Source organism: Sphaerodactylus townsendi, linkage group LG11, assembly GCF_021028975.2.
Source record: "Sphaerodactylus townsendi isolate TG3544 linkage group LG11, MPM_Stown_v2.3, whole genome shotgun sequence".
Taxonomy (NCBI): Eukaryota; Metazoa; Chordata; class Lepidosauria; order Squamata; family Sphaerodactylidae; genus Sphaerodactylus; species Sphaerodactylus townsendi.
The window spans coordinates 70,547,974-70,571,162 of NC_059435.1; the positions used below are offsets into that span (position 1 = coordinate 70,547,974).

General features: G+C 47.8%; 1 protein-coding gene across 3 annotated transcripts in view; it reads left to right on the forward strand.

The window, feature by feature from the left end:
- Window positions 1-23,189, forward strand: part of XYLB (xylulokinase) — a 117,379-nt gene that overhangs the window by 31,614 nt on the left and 62,576 nt on the right. For all 3 annotated transcript variants that reach the window (XR_007245824.1, XM_048511857.1, XM_048511858.1), the window contains exons 8-10: window positions 288-403; window positions 1,441-1,514; window positions 4,274-4,370. Coding sequence is in view for 2 of the 3 variants with exons in the window: in XM_048511857.1 (XP_048367814.1) it covers window positions 288-403; window positions 1,441-1,514; window positions 4,274-4,370 (287 nt within the window). In the remaining variant the exon portion in view is untranslated. The remainder of the gene's footprint in view (window positions 1-287; window positions 404-1,440; window positions 1,515-4,273; window positions 4,371-23,189) is intronic.

Sequence of the window (23,189 nt, forward strand, 5' to 3'; positions counted from 1 at the left end):
GCTGGTTGGCTCAACATTTTAATGTTTGTATTATCAGTAATGCATTTTTAACGTATTTTATTTAATACCTTTTTATCCCACCCTTTCTCTAAGAAGCTCAGGTAGTACATCTCAGTCTCCTTTTCTTCCATGTGAAGTAGGCTTGGGGTGGGGGGAGTGGGGAGGAGTGTGTCTGGGCGGGGTCGGCCAGCATTCTTTCTACCAGAATATCCCAGATCTTAGTCTCAGCACTTTTACCAGTATTGTCAAATAAAATACTTTTATTCACCATGCCATTATTATTCCAGTTTTAAGAATGGCTCTTTAATGAGAGAGAAGATTCGAGATGAGCTTGCCTCTGGTTCCTGGGAAGAATTTTCCAAAGCGTTAACATCAACGCCTGCCGGGAATAGTGGAAATATTGGTACGTACCTTGGGGACGGGGTACTTGCTTGCCTCCCCCTCACATTGAAGCCCAATGAGGCCCTCGCCTCCAGTTGCGTCCCTTGGAGTTGGAGACCCTCATGAATCGAGAAGGGTGCAAAAGTGGGGGAGATCAGCAATGGAAGAAGAAATGGATGGATATATCACCCCTGCCTCCTATGTCACTGGAAAATGCCTTCCTGTTATCAAAAATGAACTGTAGGGTGGTGGCAGTGGAATGTGCCTTCAAGCCACAGCTGACTTAAAGTGGCCCAGTAGGGTCTTCAAGGCAGGAGACAATCAGATGTGGTTTTTCATTCTCTGCCTCTGCGTAGCAACCCTGGACTTCCTTGGTGATCTCCCATCCCAGGGGCCTGCAACCTGCGGCTCTCCAGATGTTCATGGAGTACAAATCCCATCAGCCCCTGCCAGCATGGCCAGTTGGCAGGGGCTGATGGGCTTTGTAGTCCATGAACATCTGGAGAGCTGCAGGTTGTATTTATTATTATTATTATTTATTATTTATTATCTATTATTATTATTTGGGTGCTGTGTGGTTTCCGGGCTGTATGGCCGTGTTCTAGCATCATTCTCTCCTGACGTTTCGCCTGCATCTGTGGCTGGCATCTTCAGAGGATGCCAGCCACAGATGCAGGCGAAACGTCAGGAGAAAATGCTGCTAGAATACGGCCATACAGCCCAGAAACCACGCAGTACCCCAGTGATTCCGGCCGTGAAAGCCTTCGACAATACATATTATTATTATTATTATTGTTGTTGTTGTTGTTGTTGTTGTTGTTGTTGTTGTTGTTAATTAAATTTAGTATACCGCCCTATCCCCGAAGGGCTCAGGGCAGTGTACAGATAAAACATCAGCTAAAAACATACATATAATTGTCCCATCCAAATAAGAACTAGAACCAACCCTGACAAGATTGGGATAGCCTGACTCATCTGGGACTGTGGGGTACACCTTGTTATCATCGTGTGAATATCATGTTACCTGCCATAAACGCTGTCCTGCTTTCCACTATCTAGGTTTCTATTTCGATGTGATGGAGATTATACCTGAAGCTGTGGGGATTCACCGATTCGACTCGCAAAACAGCAGTGTAAGAGCAGCCTGATTAGTTTGTTCAGGGGTTGCCTTATGAGTGTTTCTGCCTCGGCAGCTGGATGGTGGGCCTTTCCTTTTTTTATAGAGCTCTCTAACTGAAACAAGCCTCCTGGTGTCAACATTAACCGAGCCACAACCCCAGGGATCCTGCATACAAACATGATGCCGGTTTTGCCCACATATGCACAGACGACACTGTTACAGGATCTAATAACAGCAGCTATATCATCCTGGGTTCATCCAGTTATTCATCTTCCCATGTAATGTGTGCAGTCATAGGTCAGCAGTTCTCTTCTGCTCTCTACGTAGGACAAACAGGTCACTCCGTACATTAAAAAAGTGGATAATAAATCCCGTCAAGTTGCAATTGACTTACAGTGATTCCAGCAAGGGACTTTTGAGGCCAGAGAGAGGTGGTATTCCACTGCCTTCCTCTGCAGAGTCTTCCTTGGTGGTCTCTCAGTCCCATCCAAGATTTATGCTGACCTCATCAAGGGGCTTTTAAGGCAAGGGAGAAGCAGAGGTGGTTTACCCTTGTCTTCCTTTGCAGAGTCTCCCTTGGTGGTCTCCCATCCAAGATTTAGGGTGACTGCTGCAAAGGGCTTTGGAGGCAAGTGAATAGCAGAAGCAGTTGCCCATTGCCTCCCTCTGCAGAGAGATGCCCACGTGGTCACTTCCTTGGTGGTCTCACATCCAAGAGTTATGGTGTCCACAGCAAGGGGGTTTCAAGACAACTGAGGAGCGGAAATGGTTTGCTGTTGCTTTCCTCTGCAGAGCTTTCCTTAGTCGTCTCCCATCCAAGTACTGATCTTGCTTAGCTCCCAAGATTTGTAGAGATTGGGCTACACTATACTGCCTTTCCTCCATAAAAGAATAAATGGACTCAAAGGTTACATGAAAAGCCATACTGTTCAGGAACCAGTAGGAGAGCATTTCAGTCTCTTAGGCTATTCTGTTGTTTGACCTGAGAAACTCCAGTGTGAGACTTAACAAATTGTAATTCAAGAGCTTTCAGGTACCTCCCCTATGCTTTAACTGACATTAATTGGGATTTCTTACTCACTATAAGAGAGGACTATTTTAGCAGAGCAAAACCCATTACAGGTATTAACCAGCTCAATGTAACTAGTGAATGGTTGCTGTATTTTTCTAATTAAATTAAATTAGAATTTTACAACAGTATGAAACTGGCTAGTGCAGATAATAATATAATTATAGTCTATATAGTTCTTTAGACATTTCGTCTCTCTCTCTCTCTCTCTCTCTCTCTCTCTCCCTCTCTCTTTCTCTCACTGTGTGTGTGTGCAGCTAAAATATTTACACCATGGAGCCAATATTTTTCTACCCATATCAATGTTGAGGGGCTGAGACTGAGAGTAAGGAAGTTCCAAAAGAAAGGTCATGGCTGATGGCCAGTGGGAGATTCGAACTGGGAAAACTGCTTGGAGCATTATTTATTATTGATTTACTTACTTTGTTTACAGACCACCTTTCTCACTGAGTGTAAGTCTTAGTGTAAGCCACTGCAGTCATAGTGTAAGTCAGTGCAGTCGATAGGATGAGATGTCTAATAAACAATATAATACGACTAGGATTTCACCAGTTCTGAAACAAAGCATGAAGTATTAGACACAATAATGTTAGACAGTGCAGAAAATGGTATTGCCGTAAGTATAGAACAATGCAGTGAAAGCAGGATAATAACATCCAGCAGAAAGATAATATGTACTGAACACACTGGAATGGTTCATAATGGCATTCCCTTTGTAAAAGGATCTGCTTGAACCATTTCGTTTCAGTACAACCCAGTTTCTTTCATTACAATGCCCTCCGGAAGAATTATCAAAGATGGAGACTTTAGTTAATCCGGTGGCATGATGAACTTGATTTAGCAATAGGTTGCACCCACGACTCTACATGGATATCTTGGATAGGTGCGAACCTTTTTGCAGTGTGGGAGAACATCAGCAGAAAGATGCTGATGTTATGTGCTGCTTCGAGCAACTATGGAACAACAGAATCAAGTCTACTAGCAGGATATAAATATGACCCTCTTGGAGCTTCTGGATTGCATTGCTCATTCCTCCACTGGGGGGTCACTGAGCCGCCTCTTCTGAAAATGCTGCCATGTTCACAGGCTTGTCTGTTTCCATGAAGTTTGAACCCCAAGGATCTCTGGCACTCAACAAAGGATGGCAAACTACACTTTTGGATAAATTCTGACACATACATCATGACTTCTTAGGATAGTATACTCAGGATTCAAAGAACTGCACCGTTTGTTTTGAAGACTTTGGGGGATTTGGATGTAGGTTTCCTTCCTTCCTTCCTTCCTTCCTTCCTTCCTTCCTTCCTTCCTTCCTTCCTTCCTTCCTTCCTTCCTTCCTTCCTTCCTTCCTTCCTTCCTTCCTTCCTTCCTTCCTTCCTTCCTTCCTTCCTTCCTTCCTTCCTTCCTTCCTTCCTTCCTTCCTTCCTTCCTTCCTTCCTTCCTTCCTTCCTTCCTTCCTTTGGCCATGCTGGCAGGGGCTGATGGAAATTGTTGTCCATGAACATCTGGAGAGCCACAGGTTGCAGACCCCTGCTCTAAGGCCACATTTATTTCCCTGCCTGCTGCCGACTGTGCAGTTCCCATAACAGATCAGAGAGAAGACAGACATAGCATAGCATGATTATGAGGATGTAAACTGCCCCCTCTCCATACCCAGCTTCTTAGAAGCATACGTGTTTATTCAGTTTCTTTCTTCTCTCGTCCAGGTCCCATTGTTTCCCAAAGAAGTGGAGATACGGGCCTTGATAGAAGGGCAGTTCATGGTCAAACGGCTTCACGCGGAAAAGCTGGGATATAAAATCTGTGAGTGTGCTCGCGGGATGACAGCCGGATTAGCGGAATGTTAGAGGAAGCCTTGGGGAATGTCGCTTGGATTGTTCAGTCCCTCCCATCTCCCCAAACCATTGAGCTGGATCTAGAGGGGTGCTCTGCAGATGCAACTCAGTGGGTTTGGGGAGATGGGAGGGACTAAATGGGAGAGAGGTGACCTGTCCCTCCTCACTGTTGAGTAGGAGAGAGGCCCTGGTGCAGTGGTGGCGAACCTTTGGCACTCCAGATGTTATGGACTACAATTCCCATCAGCCCCTGCCAATTGGCCATGCTGGCAGGGACTGATGGGAATTGTAGTCCATAACATCTGGAGTGCCAAAGGTTTGCCACCATGGCCCTAGTGGGTTGCTCAAGATCAATATTATTAAAGCGGGGTGCGGGTGGCAGGTGGGTAGGGATGACAGGGTAGGCATATAAATGGGGAAAAGTGGGATCTAGAAGGAATGCCGGGGCAGGGTGGAAAGCAGGGGTTTGTTGGCTGGAGAAATCTGTCGCTCTTCAGCTTTTCCGATTGCAGTGTTTTATTGTCAGATCTGTCGTTGCTAGGAAATTATAGAGAATACCCTATTCTTACAAATGAATGTATATGAGAGTGTAATTTACAATTCCGATTCTAAAGGGAGTTATTCTGATCCCTGTTAATCATTTACAGGGAAATGGCTAATCTGTTGAGTACCAGAATGTGTGTGTAAAATGCCGTCAAGTCCCAGAATCAGTGTCCTTCAAAACGTCCCATTGTTAGCAGCCTTGCTCAGGTCTCTCAAACTGAGGGCCTTGGTTTCCTTTACAGAGTCCAACCATCATCCTCTTTTTCCCGCTGTCTTCAACCTTTTCTAGCATTATTGTCTTTCCCAAAGACTCTTGTCTTCTCATAATATGACCAAAGTTCAATGGCCTCAGTTTAGTCATTTTCGCTTCTAGGACCAGTTGATCTAGAACCCATTTATTTGTGATCTAGAACCCCCATTTTTGGTCCAAGGTATCTGTAACCAACACCAAATTTCAAAGGAATCTATGCTCTTCTTGTCAGTTTTCTTCGTTGTCCAGCAGCAGAGAACGGATAATAAAGACACACTTGACACGGGGATCAGTGTGCAGTGGTTGGAGTGTCAGACTCTTGGCATGTGCGAGACCTGGGTTCAAATCTGCTGTCATGAAGCTCACTGGGTGACCTTGGACCTTGGGCCAACTTACCCCGCAGCGTTATTCTGAGCACAAAATAAGTACCTAAGAACCTAAGAAAGAGCCTGCCGGATCAGACCAGAGTCCATCTAGCCCAGCACTCTGCTACTCGCAGTGGCCCACCAGGTGCCTTTGGGCAAGGCAGACCCATGAACACCATTCCAGGTTCTCCTGAGGAAGGGATAAAAATGCATTATGAAGATAAATAGGAATTCTGGGCATCTCTTGCAGGATATTTTAAATTGTGATTATGTGATTATGTGATATACTATTCAGTGACATACCGGTATCCATGTGAAATCTGATACCACCTAGTTCTACACAGGTTTTTATGTCCAATTTAACCATCCCTGCAGCCTGAAAAAATTCATTGGGGGTGGGGTGGGGCATGGGAGCAAATGAGTAGACTGGTGGTCAGCCCATCATTATTTATTTTCTTTATTTGTGCTTTATTATTTATTAACCAATTTTGTACTTGAGACTCAAGGTGTGTACATGGTATAAAGCAGTGATGGCGAACCTATGCCACGGGTGCCACTCAGAGCCCTCTCTGTGGGCACGTGCACACATAGTTCATCTCGTGGGGGGGTGGAAAATCACCCCCCCCACACACACACACAAACATCTAGACTGGCCTGGGCCACTGAGCACGACGTGCGTGCACCGCGGTGAGTAGGGAGGACTTGGCTGGTGGGCCTGGTGCCTGTGCTCCGGGTGGCTGCTGTCCGGGGGTGGGGGGGCACAGAGGAGGCAGAGATGCTAGAGAGGCACAGAGCAGTGCGTGTGGGACTTGCTGGAGGCTAGAGCAGGCTGGCTCCTGCTCGAGCGGGTGGGGTGGAGGTTTTTTTACATAGAGAATGTACACTTGAAAGACCCGTGATGGGTTTCACACCCATCCTAGTGCTGATTGGAGAGGTGGGACAAAGGATAAATGGGTTCCATCCCCTTTTTGCACCACCATGACTACGGGCTTGCACTAAACAAGATGCTGGGGGGGGGGGGGGGCTGTACCTGAGTTTCTAGTTGAGGCATATACATTTGGCTTCTGTGATTCAGAGCTTTGTCAAACTGGGAAGTGTTGTTTCAAGCTTTGCATGCAACAGGGGAAAGGCTAGGAGGAGCTGTGCTCTTGCCCAGTAGGAGGATAATTTCAGTTTAGCATGACATCTGAATGGATGGTGGCTATTAGCTCCTGCTCCAAACTGAGAATTTCCCGGAGATGAGGGGATGGAGCCCTGGGGAGGGCAGGGTTTAGCAAAGGCAGGGGGACCTCTGGAGAGTATAGAGCAGTGGTGGCGAACCTATGGCACGGGTGCCAGAGGTGGCACTCAGAGCCCTTTCTGTGGGCACACGCAAACAGAGTCCCCGCACTCCATATCTAGGCTGGCCTGGGCCGCTGGGCTCGATTATTAGCATTAAACCTAAGACCTAGTTTTGGGGAAGCAGTGTAGATAACCCTGATAAGTGCTGTTGAACCCCACTGATTTTCATGCAAAGAACTAAAGCGCAATCCTTTACCTGGGAGTAAGCTCAGTTGCTGGCAATGGGGCTTGCTTCTGAGTAATGGGTCGTGATCCACCTGTTGGAAGAGTTGCACAGTTGTTTCAAAGCAGAGCCACCGACTACCATGAAGCTTGCTCCTGAATAACGCACGCCTTGGAGCCAATCTTTTTTTCTAAACTAAAACCTCGATATTGAGGTTAAATTGCTGTGTTGGCACTTTGTGATAAATATGTGGGTTTTGGGTTGTAATTTGGGCACTTGGTCTCAAAAAGGTTCACCATCACTGGTATAGACCATGGAGTCACCCTCCAAAGCAGCCTGTTTCTCCAGGGGACGAGTTGTAATTCTGAAAGATCTCTATGCCTCACCTGGAGGTTGGAAACCGCAATAGCCATGATGGTGAAATAGCATCTCCAGGTTCCAAGACCTTTGAATATCCGAAACTGGCAAGAGAGATAGGTTGCCCGCCTGCACGTAGACTTCCCAGACCCATCTTGCTGGTTGTGTTTGGAAAAATAATACTGAGCTAAATAATCCCTTTTTGCTGTTCTGGCAAGACTTTTAATTCATATGTATGGGGAGATAAACTCCCTCTGAAATAAGCGCAGCTGAGTTCTAAATACACATCAGACTCTCAAGAGCAATACAAACACGAGGTGTTATTACTTATTAAGCATTTTTATGGGACTATAAGCCTAACGCTGCATGTCGTTGGTTGTAGATAATTTTCAGGCGATTCTTTCTCTCCAGAAGGGGGCGGTCGATCCCGTCTGATGACACTTTGTCTTTTCACTTGGCCGCGCTTTGCCTTTGAATCAATTCAGTGCAATGTCTCCGGCTGAACCCCAGGCAGGGATTTGTGACTTTTGGTTCCAGCCGTAACGTAAAAACGAAAGCTTTTGACATGTTCCGCTCCTATTGTTCAAATCTGTCTTAATCTGATTTCAAGGAAAATCCTCCCAGAACGCCCTGCATCCTGTTTTGGGTTGTTGACCTAAGGGGTGGGAAGCACAAATGAAGTCATGCTCAGACGTTTCTTGTTTACGTGCTCTTTGATTCATGGTTTACCCCGAACATTTTGTATTTGATCCGTCCCCCGCCCTGAATGTCCCTTTTTCCAAGTAACCTATTTGTTATTTTTATTCTACATATCCCCTACTTTGGTCAAAAATCTCAACTCATGTCTGACATAGGGAGCTTTGACTCTAGTAAGCATATCCACAGGTGTCAAACTCGCCGCCCTCCGGATGTTATGGACTACAGTTCCCATCACCCCCTGCCAGCATCATGCTGGCAGGGGATGATGGGAACTGTAGTCCATAACATCTGGAGGGCGGCGAGTTTGACACCTATGCGCATGTTATGCATCAGGTGCATGACTGGGGCGAATGTCGGTCGCAGCAAAAAAAATTGTATGTATGTATTTCCCCAAGCCCCGCTTTCAGTTTCCATTCTCCCCACGCCAAGTGACACCACTTTAAGCACAACTTTAATTTTCTTTGCTGCCGGGGGAGGGGGGATTTGCCAGCCCAGCTTTGCCCCAGATGCCTTCTTTCCACCCACCACCAGCCCCTCCCACTCCCTTGCCTTCCTGTGCACACCTCTCCCCTTCGCCCTTTTCAGCTTTGTTATTACTTTAGTCTTGTTATTTATTTTATTGATATATTGATATATCGGTATAAGCAGAGAAGCATTGCAAAATCGCCGTCCGTTATTGCATTTTATGTATGTGTTTGTGTGGAGGGGGGAGGTTGAAGAGATATCAGTTCTAGGACTTGTTTTCCTTCTTCAGCAGAGTGTGGTTTAGGCAATTGCTTTTCCTCTTTCTTGTGGGGCCCAGGGGGCTGTTTACAATATCAATAAAACTGCAATCACAGGAATATCGATATGACTGCGATTTAAAGGGCTTTAACAAAGCCCTTTATCCTCTGAAGATGCCAGCCACAGATGCAGGTGAAACGTCAGGAGAAAATGCTACTGGAGCACAGCCATACAGCCCAGAAACCCCACAACACCCCAATTAGGAGATCTGTTTCTTTAAGAGAGAGCTGATGGGTGGAGTTACCGTAAGAGAACCAGGAAAACCAGAGGTCCGTTGAGTCTTTAGCAAGTTGCTGCAGGGCAGGCAGTGAATGGCTCCTCGTGTGTAAACAGAGAAACCACAAGGAGACCATACTGCAGCCCCACTGTGCGGCTAAGAGCCCCGACGTAAGTGCTCCGTGTATAATGGGCCCTGGAAACTCTTGTTAGTCTCTGTGATGCTATTCAAATCTAGATTTGGGTGGATAGCCATGTTGGTCTGATGCAGCAGAAAAAAGTCTGAGTTCAGTGGCACCAGCAAAGTTTTATTTTGGTATAAACTTTCATGTGTACACTGAACAAAACCTGTGAGGTTGACTGGCCCATGGTCACCTGGCAGATTTCATGACAGAGTAGAGATTTGAATCCAGGTTTTCCGGGTACTGGTGTGACCCCTTAACTCTACACCACACCACCGCTTCCTTGGTGTCCCCTGCTAGTTTGACTGAGTTTCCAGAATCAGCCCTGGCAATTTGTTACGGCCGCTCCTGCTGTAGCTGACAGCTCATCCGAGGAAGAGTTAACTGAGCCTCGCATTGGCAGAGCCTGAATCAGCACAGGCTTCTGGCTCATAGCTAATTAGCAGGGCTAAGGGAGATTCTAGCAGCTTTGGGTCTCCACACGCATGTCGGCGTTGCAGCTAGAGATTGAGAGTGGCCTTAAAGGAGAGGCGCCGCTCAGCAAGATGGCAGGCTAGGCATTATCCAGAGTCTTTGCAAGAGCCATCCCAGGAATAAAAGGCCTTTGGCAGGAACTGCAGTTGTGGTTGCATAGTGGATTCTGGCTGACCTCGTCTGGACACCACCGCTGTCTCCAGACTTGACAATGGACTGGTTTGTGACCTTGATTTCTGAATTCTCCTGGTTGCTGTATGTATTCCTGGCAATTGACTCCTGGCCTGATTGACTTCTCTTTGGACTCTCCCAAGGACTTGGTAAACTTGAACTTTAGTCTTTGCTGAACTGCCGGCAGCCCAACCTGGAGCCTCCTCAGTACTGTGTGTTGCTGTGGCAGCACACCAGCCCCGCCCAGCCTGCACACCGTTTGAGACTTTGCTGCCTTTCCATTCTGTATTTATTCACTTCTCTTATACCCCAAAGCCACTCACATCCTCTTCCTGTCCTCTATTTTATCTTCACAACCAGCCTGTGAAGCAGGTTAGGCTGAGAGCAGGCGACTGGCCCAAGGTCATCCCGTGAGCTTCCATGGCAGAGTGGGGATTCGAACCTGGGCCTCTCGGATCCTACTCCAACACTTGATCATCACCACACCGCACTGGCTGTCCAAGAAAGGCTGGTGTGTAATTTGAAAGCTTGTACACTCTTGCTGTGCTAGTTCAGTGGAGGAGAACCCCTTCGACTCTATTGTGTCAGACTCTGTGGAACTGACTTGACAGTGACTTCTTATCTCATTTCACGGAACCAACTTTGCAACAATATCCCAAAGTGTAAGCAACGCGGACTGCTAGATTAGTTGTCGGCAGGCCCTTGAACGCTCAAGAGGCACTGAGCCACAGATAGCAATCGCGTTTTATCTCTCATCTGGGCAGCATTTCTCCACCCAAAAAAGATAGCCGTGGAAACCGTTGTATGGGGCTGGCGGCTTTCCAAAACAGGAGCAGAAGTTGGCTGCCGAATTGACGGGCAGCCAGCTGCAATCCTTTCCCACCTCCTCCTTTGTATTCATCGCTGAAGAGTTATGGCTACCTTCATCGTAACTAATGCTGTTCCTTCGTAGATGAGGTGAAGAACTCTGCGAAGAGGCCATTCTGTAATTGCATACAGATTAAATCGATGGCTCTTTTCTTTTTTCCCTCTTAGCCCAGAGGGACTAGCAGTTCTCAAAGACAATCAATACTGAGATGTTGCCCTAGTTGCCAGCTCTTGCCTCTCGTCGTTCTGTGCTCTGAGGTCTCATTGTGTTCCAACAGCCTGCCGCTGCCGCTCATGTCTCCTGTCTGCTCTGGGTCTTTCAGGTTTTTCTTTTTTTTAAATAGACCTCACCAGCATGCGGGAATACTCTGCTTGAAGTTTGCGTTTCAGAAACATATTTAAATTGCTATTCTGACCTCTGAGGGGTTTTGCGTGTGGTTCCTTTAAAAGTGCATGAATTGCTCTTGCAGCACTTGGAGAGGAACCATGTGGCCGGAGTCAACCTGGCCCTGGCACCGCTCCCAAGTCCACGCGGGGACGGATAGCACCGCTGTGGCTGTGCAGATTGTTCGAGGCTAGCTGCGAATGTGCCATATCGCGTGCGTCAGTTGCACGCCGAGCTCAACCGCGGATCTGCGCTGCCTGCGATGTTGCTTAAACCGCACAAACGTGTCCTTGGGATGGTTTACTTGATTTGGGGCATAACCAGGATGGCAGTTTTGTTTGAAACCTCTGTTGGGCCTGCTCAAGGCCATGCAGCAAGATCTTAGGGAGCAGGAGAGGCAAGAGGCAGGGACAACATCTGGAAGAGAACAGTCATAAGCAGAGGTGGGATCCAGCAGGTTCTCACAGGTTCCCGAGAGTAGGTTACTAAGTATTTGTGTGTGCCAAGAGGGGGTTACTAATTGGTGATTTTGCCATGTGATTTTTGCCTTAGTTACGCCCCCTCCTCTCAGCAGTAGCGCGCAGAACTTGAAGCAGTCTAGCAGGAGGTGCACCGGCGTGCGTGGCAGCCTGCGCCTGCGTGCATTCGTTTCCCGCCCAAGGACCGGCGCAGCGGCTGCGTCCTTGCCACAGCCCTGCCCAGGAATGCCCCCCCGGAATGCCCGGCCACGCCCCCGTCGTGCCCCACCCAGCTCCATTGACGCTACGCCACAGTTTGAATCCCACCACTATGGGAACCTGTTACTAAAATGTTTGGATCCCACCACTGGTCATAAATTGGGTCCCTTTGTTATTTGGGCCAAAGCACATGCATGATTCAGAAGCTTTCATAGGATGAAAAGCAGTGGACACTGCTGTAATTGTCAGGCGCTATAATCCTCTTGCTAGCAATGGGATCCCCATGACTTGGGTGGCTCAGGCTAGTCCAATCTCATCAGATTTTGAAAGCTAAGCTGGGTTGGCTCCTGTTTGTACTTGGCTGGGAGACCACCAAAGAGGTCGAGGGTTGATACACAGAGGCAGGGAATGGCAAACCACCTCCTACTCTTTTCTTGCAAAACCCACAGAGTCACCATAAGGTGGTTGTGACTTGACACCTCCCCACACCACCACCAAGCAGGGTCAGCCCTGGTTTGTGCTTGGATTGAAGCTCCCCAAGGAAGTTCAGGGTTGCTACACAGAGGCAGGCAATGGCAAACCACCTCTCTTCGTCTTTTGCCTTGAAAACTCTATGGCAGTGATGGCGAACCTATGGCACGGGTGCCAGAGATGGCACTCGGAGCACTCTCTGTGGGCACGCGCGCACAGAGTTCGTCATGTGGGGGACGGAAAATCACCCTCCCCCACACACACACATCTAGGCTGGCCTGGGCCACTGAGCATGACGTGCACACACCACGGTGAGCAAGGACTCGGCTGGCAGGCCTGGTGCCTGTGCTCCAGGTGGGCTGCTACCCGAGGGGGGGGGGGTGCAGAGGAGGCAGAGATGCTAGAGAGGCACAGAGCAGTGCGCCCGGGACTTGCTGGAGGCTAGAGCAGGCTGCCCCTGCTTGAGCGTATGGGACAGAGGAAGAGGCAGCCAACCGGTTTTTTCTAAACTAAAACCTCAGCATTCAGGTTAAATTGCCGGGTTGGCACTTTGCAATAAATAAGTGGGGTATGGGTTGCAATTTGGGCACTCGGTCTCAAAAAGGTTCGCCATCACTGCTCTATGGGGTCACCGTATGTTAGCTTCAGCTTGATAGCACTGTCATAAGAACATAAGAACATAAGAACAAGCCAGCTGAATCAGACCAGAGTCCATCTAGTCCAGCTCTCTGCTACTCGCAGTGGCCCACCAGGTGCCTTCTCTCCTCCACAGCAGAGAGACACCAGCACCCCCAAATGATTTTGCAGGAACGTAGCTGCAGAGAGTGTGGCTGCCAGCCAGTGTTGACGAGCACTCAAGTTGAAAGGGGGGAGCTGAAGAAAGATTCTTTTACACGTTGCCATTTTTCCGAGCGAAGTACACTGTGCGAAAGGCTGTACTGTGAAAGCCTAGCCTACGGATATAACAAACTCAGTCTAATTTGTTTTTAACACCTCTAATGAGCAATAAAAGTGGATTATATGCATGAGACATTTTTTTTGCATGCAAGAATTAAGGCTGGCCGGGAATTTTACTTATTTTTTTAAAAAATGTTTTCTTTCTAGTTTCTTGTAAAAGCTCTGTAGTTAAGATACAAGAAAATAATGTCATTATGATTACTTGCGGCCCTCCAGATGTTATGGACTACAGTTCCCATCACCCCCTGCCAGCATGATGCTGGCAACGGATGATGGGAGCTGTAGTCCATAACATCTGGAGGGCCACGAGTTTGACATCTATGCCCTAGAGCAAGGCACACTCTGTCTGCCTCTATCCCACCCTTCATCCAAGGAGCTCTGAGTGGTATATGTGGTTCTTCCCTCCCCATTAAAACTAGAGTAAACGTGTCCTGCTCTGAAAATTAAGGCTGTACAGGTTGCCAACAACGTGGTTGGATGCTGTGCTGAGAAGAAATTCCAGAGAATTTTGAAGGATTCAATTAATGGAATTTTAAGAAGCATGTCTACCCTCTAGGGGCCGATTCCTAATAATTTTGCAGTTGATAGTTTGACAGGGCTAAATCAATTTTTAGAGTCTATGCATGCTACAAATAAACTGATAAATGTATTTGTCAATCTTGAGCCGAGAGCTTCACTAAATTGTGCGTGAGCGCTCTTTCCCGTTCCCCCTCCATTTGTGCCTGCCCAATCAGCTCTGCCCTCGAAAACCCACCTGCTCAGTTGTTGCTGACAGCTGATTTACTGTGATGTGTCTGCCTCTAAGTATATCCTATTTGTCCGGATCAACTGCCTTCCCCACAAGGAGCTACACTTCATGGTTTACTTATCTGTTTTAATTACAGGTGAGCTAAACAAATGAGCAACTTTTCCACCGGGCTTGGGGCATTTTACAGAACGACTCTGGTGTAATTCGATTGGCTGAGTGAAGGCTTTGATTGAGCTGGGGCATCTTCCGCTTTTTCAGATCCTTTCGTCTCACCCTGCAGGATATGACCCACTTAAAAACTGTTTACCCCTCATGTCAATCTTTATTTCCCCCCCTTCTCTTTCACCCCCTTCCCTCTTTCCTGTCCTCACTGTCCCTTTCAATTTTATTCTGAATCTCTTTAGGGCCAGTCAGAACAACCAAATTTAGCTGAAGAGAGGGGGGTGGATGCAGGCCTTGAGCACTGAGAGACTAGTTCTGAAGCTGCCTCATAGTTATTTCTTTTTATTTCAATGTTTTGCAGTGGCGTAGCTATGACGGGAACGGGTGGGGACAGATACCCCGGGCGGGGCCCCGTTTGGTCACGTGGGGGCAGAAAATCGGCCCCTTCCCCCCCCCTTGGCTGGGCTTGACCCCGCCAGGGCACTTTTTCAGCTGGTGGAGGCTGAAGGAGCAACTTAGCAGGGCTGCCGCAGGGCACCCCTTGTCCTGACCCCGCCCCACAAGGCCCAGCAGAGGCTGCAGCCGGGCACTCCTCGGCTCCGCCAGGCTGCCCGGGACTACCGCCGGCTCAGGTAAGTGGGGCGTGGGGAACGTAGCTACCAAGGGGTGCACAGGGGGGAAGGGGGGCTCAAGGGCATGGGGGCCGCCATTTTGCCCCGGGCGCCATTTCCCCCCACCACGCCTCTGATGTTTTGTCAAAAGATTTCATGGCTGGAATCAACGTTATGAGCAAAAAATGACCAGACCCCGGCCACACAGCCCACTGCAAAACTGCAACTGCCGGTTATTTTATTTCCTTTACTTCATGAATAGCTCTTTTTTTCACTGAGGCTCAAATAAGGCTTCTGGCTCATCTAGCCCAATATTTTGTACTCTGGTTGGAAGTGGTTTCCCAGGAACTTAATCAGAGAAATGCAGTTGTTGCCAGGCCCTTCGGTTTGCAAAATCCACTTGCAAACAGTCGTGAAAGTGGATTGAAAGTGCATTATTCTACATAGGCGAAAGTTCCCAGAGCCTGTCAAAGCAGGGTTTGTTTGTTTTTTAGGCCAGTGTTCTCAGCCTTTAGGGGCCTCTTTCAGCTCTACCAGAATGACATGGCATGAATATAATATGATTTACCGACTGCTGAGGCACGGTGAAATCATATGCACCGGAGGGAGATTGTTGACAAATGCAGCTGCTTGCTCAGACTGTATCGCTGTATTGATAATACTGTACCTTTTGGCCGCGTCAGGGGAGCCTTTATGCCATTATCAATTTAAAAGCTGATGCTGCTTCACAGTGGAAGAAGATGCAGAGACTTTTACTCCTGGCACTTTTGCGAATCCCAGAGTGGATCTCGGCATCACTGGTGAATGTTGCAAGTAAGGCTGGGAGCTCTCCCAGTGGGAACATCTTCAGAATCAGAAACCAACAGTCCAGTCCTATGAAATGTTGCTCTAGTCCCATGGTGGCGAACCTTTGGCACTCCAGATGTTATGGACTACAATTCCCATCAGCCCCTTCCAGCATGGCCAATTGGCCATGCTGGAAGGGGCTGATGGGAATTGTAGTCCATAACATCTGGAGTGCCAAAGGTTCGCCACCATTGCTCTACTCTAGTCTAAGCCTGTTGACTTCATATGACTTTCCTGCAAAAGTTCCTCATGGCAGAGTTTACCTGTTACCAGGGAGGGGCTTGCTGGCAGCATAAGATGGTTGATCCAGGCTGTTAATGGTAGGACGTTTTTGGAGGACATTGATTCATAGGATCACCATAACTGGGAAGTGACTTGGTACCATTTAACATACGCACGAAGTGAGAATCAGATTCCCCTTTCAGCCTACTGAAGCCCTTTCCTCATGTCACAATTGAAAAGGTCATGTCAGAAGCTCCAGACCGCTTATGATGGGCTCATGCTGCAGTTCACTCCCATGCCCAGAGTTGTCCCAGATTCTGGGAGGGTCAGAGGTAAGATAGTGACATCTTTGCAACGCAGGAAAGAAACCAGCATGCAGCAGCTGACATATCGACATCTTGTGAGAAGGGGCCTTCCTGAGGACTAAACTAAACTAAACTAAACAACAACTAAACTAAACTAACTATGTGTGGCCAGGGCATAGTAGCATAGTTCTTTCCCCATACACATCCGTACATCACATGAAGTTTCCTTGTCCTGAATCAGCCCCTGTGTCCATCAAAGTCACCATCTTCTGCTCAGATGACAGCTGCTGTCCAAGGTCTTGGGCAGAGATCTTTCACATCATCTGCTGTGAGATCTTTCAACGGGAGATGCTAGGGATCGAACCTGGGACGTTCTGCACACTGAGCAGATGCCAAGCTATTTTTGCCTCACGTTCTGATTATTTATTTATTTCATTAGCTTTATAAGCCTCCCTTCCCCTCCCAGCTTCCAACTTTTTATATAAAACAAAATCAAATAAAAATGGCACTTAAAACAACTGATAACCCCCCCTTTTCAGACTACTCAATAAATCGATGGTTGCAGTTCATTAAAATACAGTAGTAAAACCACCAAAGGAAAGAGGGTGGGAAGAACGGAGGATGGAAAAGGGGGAGACCGAGATGGGAAAAAACTTTCAGCTGCCTCAATTGCATGCCTGGTGGAACAGTTCTTTCTTACAAGCCCTGAAGAATCCCACAGGGGCCGGGTCTCACTGGACAGAAGGTTCCACCAGGATGGGGCCAAGGCTGGAAAAGCCCTGACCCTGGTTGAAGCAAGCCAGACATCTTTTGGCCCAAGCACCTTCCTTTGCTGAGCGCAACAATCTGAAGAAGAAGGAGAGTTTGGATTTATACCCCACCTTTCTCTCCTGTAAGAAGACTCAAGGTGGCTTGCAAGCTCCTTTCCCTTCCTCTCCCCACAACAGACACCTTGTGAGGGAGGTGGGGCTGAGAGAGTTCCAAAGAACTATGACTAGCCCAGGGGTCTGCAACCTGTGGCTCTCCAGATATCCATGGACTACAATTCCCATCAGCCCTGCCACTTGGCCATGCTGGCAGGGGCTGATGGGAATTGTAGTCCATGAACATCTGGAGAGCCACAGGTTGCAGACCCCTGGTCTAGCCCAAGGACCCCCAGCAGGAATGCAGGTGTGCGGAAACATATCAGGTTCACCAGATAAGCCTCTGCCACTCAGGTGGAGGAGTGGGGAATCAAACCCGGTTCTCTGGATTAGAATCCACCTGCTGTTAACCACTACACCACACTGGTTTACCAGGAGCCACGGTACACTGGCTTTGGACCATTCAGGTACAGTAGGGAATAGGGTAGACAACATCAGCCCTGCAATTAAAATGCCTCTGAATAGATTGCTAGACATGGGTTAAACCAGGGGTATGTAACCTGTGGCTCTCCAGATGTTCGTGGACTACAAATCCCATCAACCCCTGCCAGCATGGCCAATTGGTCAGTATTGGCCACGCTGGCAGGGGCTGATGGGAATTGTAGTCCATGAACATCTGGAGAGCCGCAGGTTGCACATCCCTGGGTTAAACCTTTTCTTGCCTGGACAATGGAGCATTATCGCTGCCTCTAATGTTCTCCAGCCCCAGATGAATCTCCTCACCCCCATTCCCAGCAATGGACAATAGGGACTTAAACTTGGGAAACATTCAGCCCAGATCAGAATTGGGCTGAAGCTGCCCACAAGCCCAGCATAGCTCAAATGGTGGGCCTTTTCGAATGCAGACAATGGGGAAGAGCTCAACGCCAAAGACGACTTATGCAAAAATACAGGTCACGAAATGGCACTCGAGTGACGTTGCTCGTCACACAAAACCATTGTCAGGGGAGATCTGCATTCATATTTTGTTCTCCCCAAAGCAAACTTTTGTACAGTTTTGACATTAAGTCTAAAGTTGGTTTCCTGATCTCAATGTTCATTATAATGTAATGAAAGAAGGGAAGCGCTTGAGCAGCCTTTCCACATTAAAAGGGTACTTCAAGTTTAAATAGTTCCATTAAATTTATCAAGGTCTCTGAACATTTGTGCTCCAGATGGAGTCCATCAACCTAGTTACTCAATGCATGATTATTCCGATTTATGCTAATGCAAGGAAGGCTCTTGTGAAAATTCACTCCAGCGTCAGGGCAGGAGTTGGCTGATGTTTGAAGCGATGGAAAAGCCAGTATCTGTCTTTCCTGCATAGAACTTGGCTCTCCATAGGTTTGGTCCCCGGGGGGCATTTCCCCCCTTGTTCTGAATTAATAACTGAGACACAGGTCAAATACAAAAAAGGTTCCTATTTTAGCCTTATCGCAACTTTGGGACAGTAGCCCATTTAACGCAGCACCAGCAGCAACTAAAGCAACAGCACCCAACTTAAAGGCATTGAACACAAAATATCAGGAAAAATAAAGCCAAAACCCACGTAAGTTAAATGTTGCTGAAATTTAAACAAAAAAAGGACGGCCGTGGTTCTGAAAGAACTTATGGGAAGACGCTAGGACAGGAAGAAACTGAAAAGACTGTTTCCTTCAGTGTGGAACAAATGACAGTTTCTCAGTTGTCTTTTATATATGAGTTTACTAACTATAAAAGAAAGGTTACATAGAGATAAAATGAAAAATTATTTCCTGTTACACATCTACATTACTCTACGTTTGATTACATCTTGGTACCCTGTTTCCCCGAATATAAGACATCCCCGGAAAATAAGACGTAGTAGAGGTTTTGCTGAAGTGCGAAATATAAGGCATCCCCCCAAAGTAAGACATAGCAAAGTTTTTGTTTGGAAGCATGCCCGACGAACAGAACACAGAAAAATAAGACATCCCCTGAAAATAAGACATAGCGCATCTTTGGGAGCAAAAATTAATATAAGACACTGTCTTACATTTGGGGAAACACGGTACCTATCTGCTGTCTTGTGCTTGTGGTGGGGGTGTCGTGTCTGCTCAAACAAACAGAGTTAATGTTATAACTTCAGATGTAAGTGCTCACTGACATGCAAACAATGGCTATCTGATCGACCAATAGATCAGGTAATAAATAGTGACTTCAGCAACTTGTTTACATACAAACACTTAACCCTTTTATAACTGAGTCGTGACAGACACTTACAGAATCCCAACATGCATGACCGCTTCTCGCTTCCCGTTGGCCAGATATACCAAGTTGTTAAGTAACTTATTGTAGGCCGCATGAGACGGCGTGGTTTTAACTCTTGGAGCTGATACCCTGGCAGGAAGGGGAGAAATCAATCCTGCGAGCAGCCTTCTCACTCTAATCTGTGTAAAGTGACCAAGGTGTCCAAAATCAATTTGATCCGTTGCCATTTTTGTTTTGCTTTCCTGCTCTTGGATCCACTTATCTGGTAGCCAGAGGCATATTGGGGGAAAACAGCGCCCAGGAGCAACACCTGGTCAAGTGTCCTCCTGTTCCCCACCCCGTGCCCCACTTACGGGCAGCTCTGGCGGGTGCTGGCTGGGTGCTGGCCGGGTTTTGCCCTCCCCATCAGCAGGGAGGCTTGGGAGGGCAGGAGCCCAGAGCACTCCCTTTGCAAGGGGGGGGGGGCTCCCGGCTGCACGACTGGGCCCAGCCTTGTGCGCCAGTGCGATCCCTGGCGGCTGGGCCCGACCTTGAGGACCATGAGCAGCGCCCTAGCATGGGGGGAGCTGACAGATGCTGGCTGGGTCACTGCGCCATGGGAGAGGCTGTGAGCGGGGACCCGGCCAGTGTCTGGCGCCCCCCAATGTGACCAAAAGGCGTGCCCCTGCTGGTAGCACAATACCTTTTAGGATGGCCAGCTCTGTGAAGAGGGTAGGGTGGGGTTAGGAGATCTCTTGGTATTAAAGACTGATCTCTAGACCAGTGTTTTCCAACCTTTTCGACATCACGGTACCCTTGACCTTACTCTTCATATCTCACAGTACCCCTGCCACCCTCCCCCCACCTTCCCCTCCCAGTTCCCCTGCTTGCCACCCCCACCTTCCCCTCCCAGGGTGAAGGGAAGCACGGTGGGTGGGGGTGGGAAGTTGCTGCTGACCTTGCGGTAGGCCCTGCCCCCTGGGCCAGCTCCATAACCTTGCTGGTGCTGGCGGGAGACACCGCAAAAGTGAGGGGGGCCGGTAGCATTGCCGCGGTACCCCTGGGACATGCTCCCGGCACCTTAGGGTACCACGGAACCCTGGTTGGGAATCGCGGCTCTAGACAATAGAGATCAGCAACACCTGGAGAAAATGGTTTCTTTGGAAGGTGGATTTTATGGCAGCGTGCCTTCTGAGATCTTTCCCATCCCCAAACTCAGCCCTCCCTGGGAACAGTGCTGGCAACCCTAGGAGGGAGGAACCATCGTGTAGGGATAGATCACATGCTTGGCACGTAGGAGATCTTTCAGGCCATTTTTGAGGGGAGGAGCAAACTGGATGGAAAATATTTGCTAATTGCACCGGGAGAAGGGGACAAAGGGCCTTTCCCCACTGTTCCCTCCACCACCGTCGCTGCGCTCCACTCACTGCATGCGTCATTTCTGGTGCGCGCCCCGGCTTCCCCATGACGTCATCACGTCATCAAAAGGCGCCGTTTTCTCCAGCGCCAGGGATACTGCGCACTGAGGGGGCGCGAGAGAGGTAGTGTTGGGGCGGCTGCGTTCTCACCACCCCTGAAGTGGGGAGTGCAGCTGGACCCCGCGCTACTTGAGGAGAGTAGCGCGGGGCTTAAGATAAGTGGGGAAAGGGCCAAATCCATTGCTGAGGAGACTGGGTGACACACCTTAGGAATGTTCAGCGTATTGCATTTTGACCTGGCTTTGGCCTGACCTTTATAGTTGTCGAGAAGATGGATTTTCATCTGACATTGTTGCACACGCCAAAATCTTTTCCTTTGCACAATAGTTATGGGCAGGAGTCCTCCTTCCCTTTGTATCTGGCCCACCTAGCAGTTAACAGGGATGGCAAAAGTTTCATTTGCAACCTTGCTTTCTGTCCCACCGCAGCTTTTTAAACCATGCCAGGAAAACCAGTTGGTGCCCTGCTATGGCCACAGCCTTCAAATGCCTTGCAGTCTATTAAAAGGAAAGCTAAGAATCCCGAGCTTTAGACCAGAGCTTCAGGCATTTAGCAGAAGGAGGTAGCTAATGGATAGGATATCTCTAGATGGGTCTCATCAGGAAAGTATTTGAATAAAAGAGCAATTATCTCAGTGGAATGCAATTTTTTTTTAGAATAGCCTCATTTATTTTACTGCCACTCATTACACTTTTCTAAAAAAAAAAACCCGGAGCTCTAATATATATTAACTAATTGCATGAAATAATGCCAATAAATCTAACAAGGTTTGTCTAAAGTGTGGCTGCACAGGGGAAACTAAGTGTGTTTTGCAAAGAGCGAGCGGGGAGAGATTTACGGAGATGTTCAGAAGGCTCCTGTTACTGTAGACAGTACTTAATGAAATCTTTTAACAGCACTTTGAAATTGTTTTAATTTTACCCCGGACTTTAATTTGAACGAAATCATTGCTATTGTTAAATTAGTTAAACTCTAAATTAGGAAAAGCAAATGAAGTGAACCTGAAATCCAATGTGGATATTGTTTTTATTGACGTTCTGTAGAGCAGCCGCATGGAACAAATTCCAATTAGATGTGATTTGTTCTTAGTAGCGCAAGCCCTTGATGGTTCCCTGGGTGCCCCACCTGACATGTCAGAGCTCTGCCAAAGGAGAGAAGCCACCGCACAATAGATGCCTTTTGTGATGCACGCTTCTGCTTTCTCTCTCCCCCCTCTCTGAGGCTCATTCCGCACATGCAGAATAATGCACTTTCAAACTGCTTTCAGTGCTCTTTGAAGCTGTGCGGAATAGCAAAATCCACTTGCACACAGTTGTGAAAGTGGTTTGAAAACGCATTATTTTGCTTGTGCGGAAGGGGCCTCATGAGTTTAAAAAAATTATTGTAACTAATGCATATGTCTAGGGTTGTGGGTTTACCGGGTTGCCTTTCCATTCACCGCAAACCAAGGCAGCACTATCCATGGCCGCCATGGTTTCTGGATTGGACTGTTAATCTCACCCAATTTCTTTCCTGACTACAACTCTCACTCCATCTGGCCTTTGTCAGTGTAGATCCCATGATCCTTAGTATAACCTTTTTGGCTATCAAAGGGAACCCCATCCTCCCTTTTCCACTGGTGGAAAAACTGGTTGGATCCAACTCACTGGCTCTCACAAAATACCAAAGGAAAAAAGCCAAAACAAAAAAAACAGTGCACAACTTGGCTGCTCAGAAAAAAGCAAATGAGGCAGCCATGGCCATTGGGCAGCTATGAATGGCATGGTTGTGTGGGTGGAAGAGGTACAGAAATGACCCTAGGAGGCTGCCTTAAACCACATCAGACTGTTAGCCCATTTAAGGGCTGACTTAAGGGCTCTCTATGGTCTGGAGAAGAGAAAGGTCTTTAACAGACTAAGATTCTCAAAGGGCCTGGCTACATAATAGATGTGATGTGAGCCAGCTGGACTCAGTCACCTGTACCATAAGGAGACTCACTTTACAAACTAAACCTTTTCTTCGTTGGGGTAGAATACTTCAGTGGGGCAGAGTTCTTCACTGGGGCAGAAGGGGCTTATATCCCAGTCTGAAGATGGGAGGGTGTTGCAAAGAAAGGGTGCAAAAATACAAAGCAAAATGTATTTCTTCCGCTAAGCATTTCTGCCCTGCTTTAATCAAACTGACTGCATTTCCCCTTATACCTCTGCATCCTTTTTTTTTGCCATGCCCCTCATGGAGCCACATTCCTCCTTGCATCTGACAAAGGGAGTTTCGACTCTCAAAAGCTCACCCCCCCCCCTCATCTTTTTGGACTTCAAGGTACTAGTGGGCTCAATTTTAGCTGCAAGCCATTTGACACTGCGAGGAAAAGGGTGCTCCCCTCCTTGTGCCGGAATAAAGCATTCGTCATTCAAAAAGATGATCT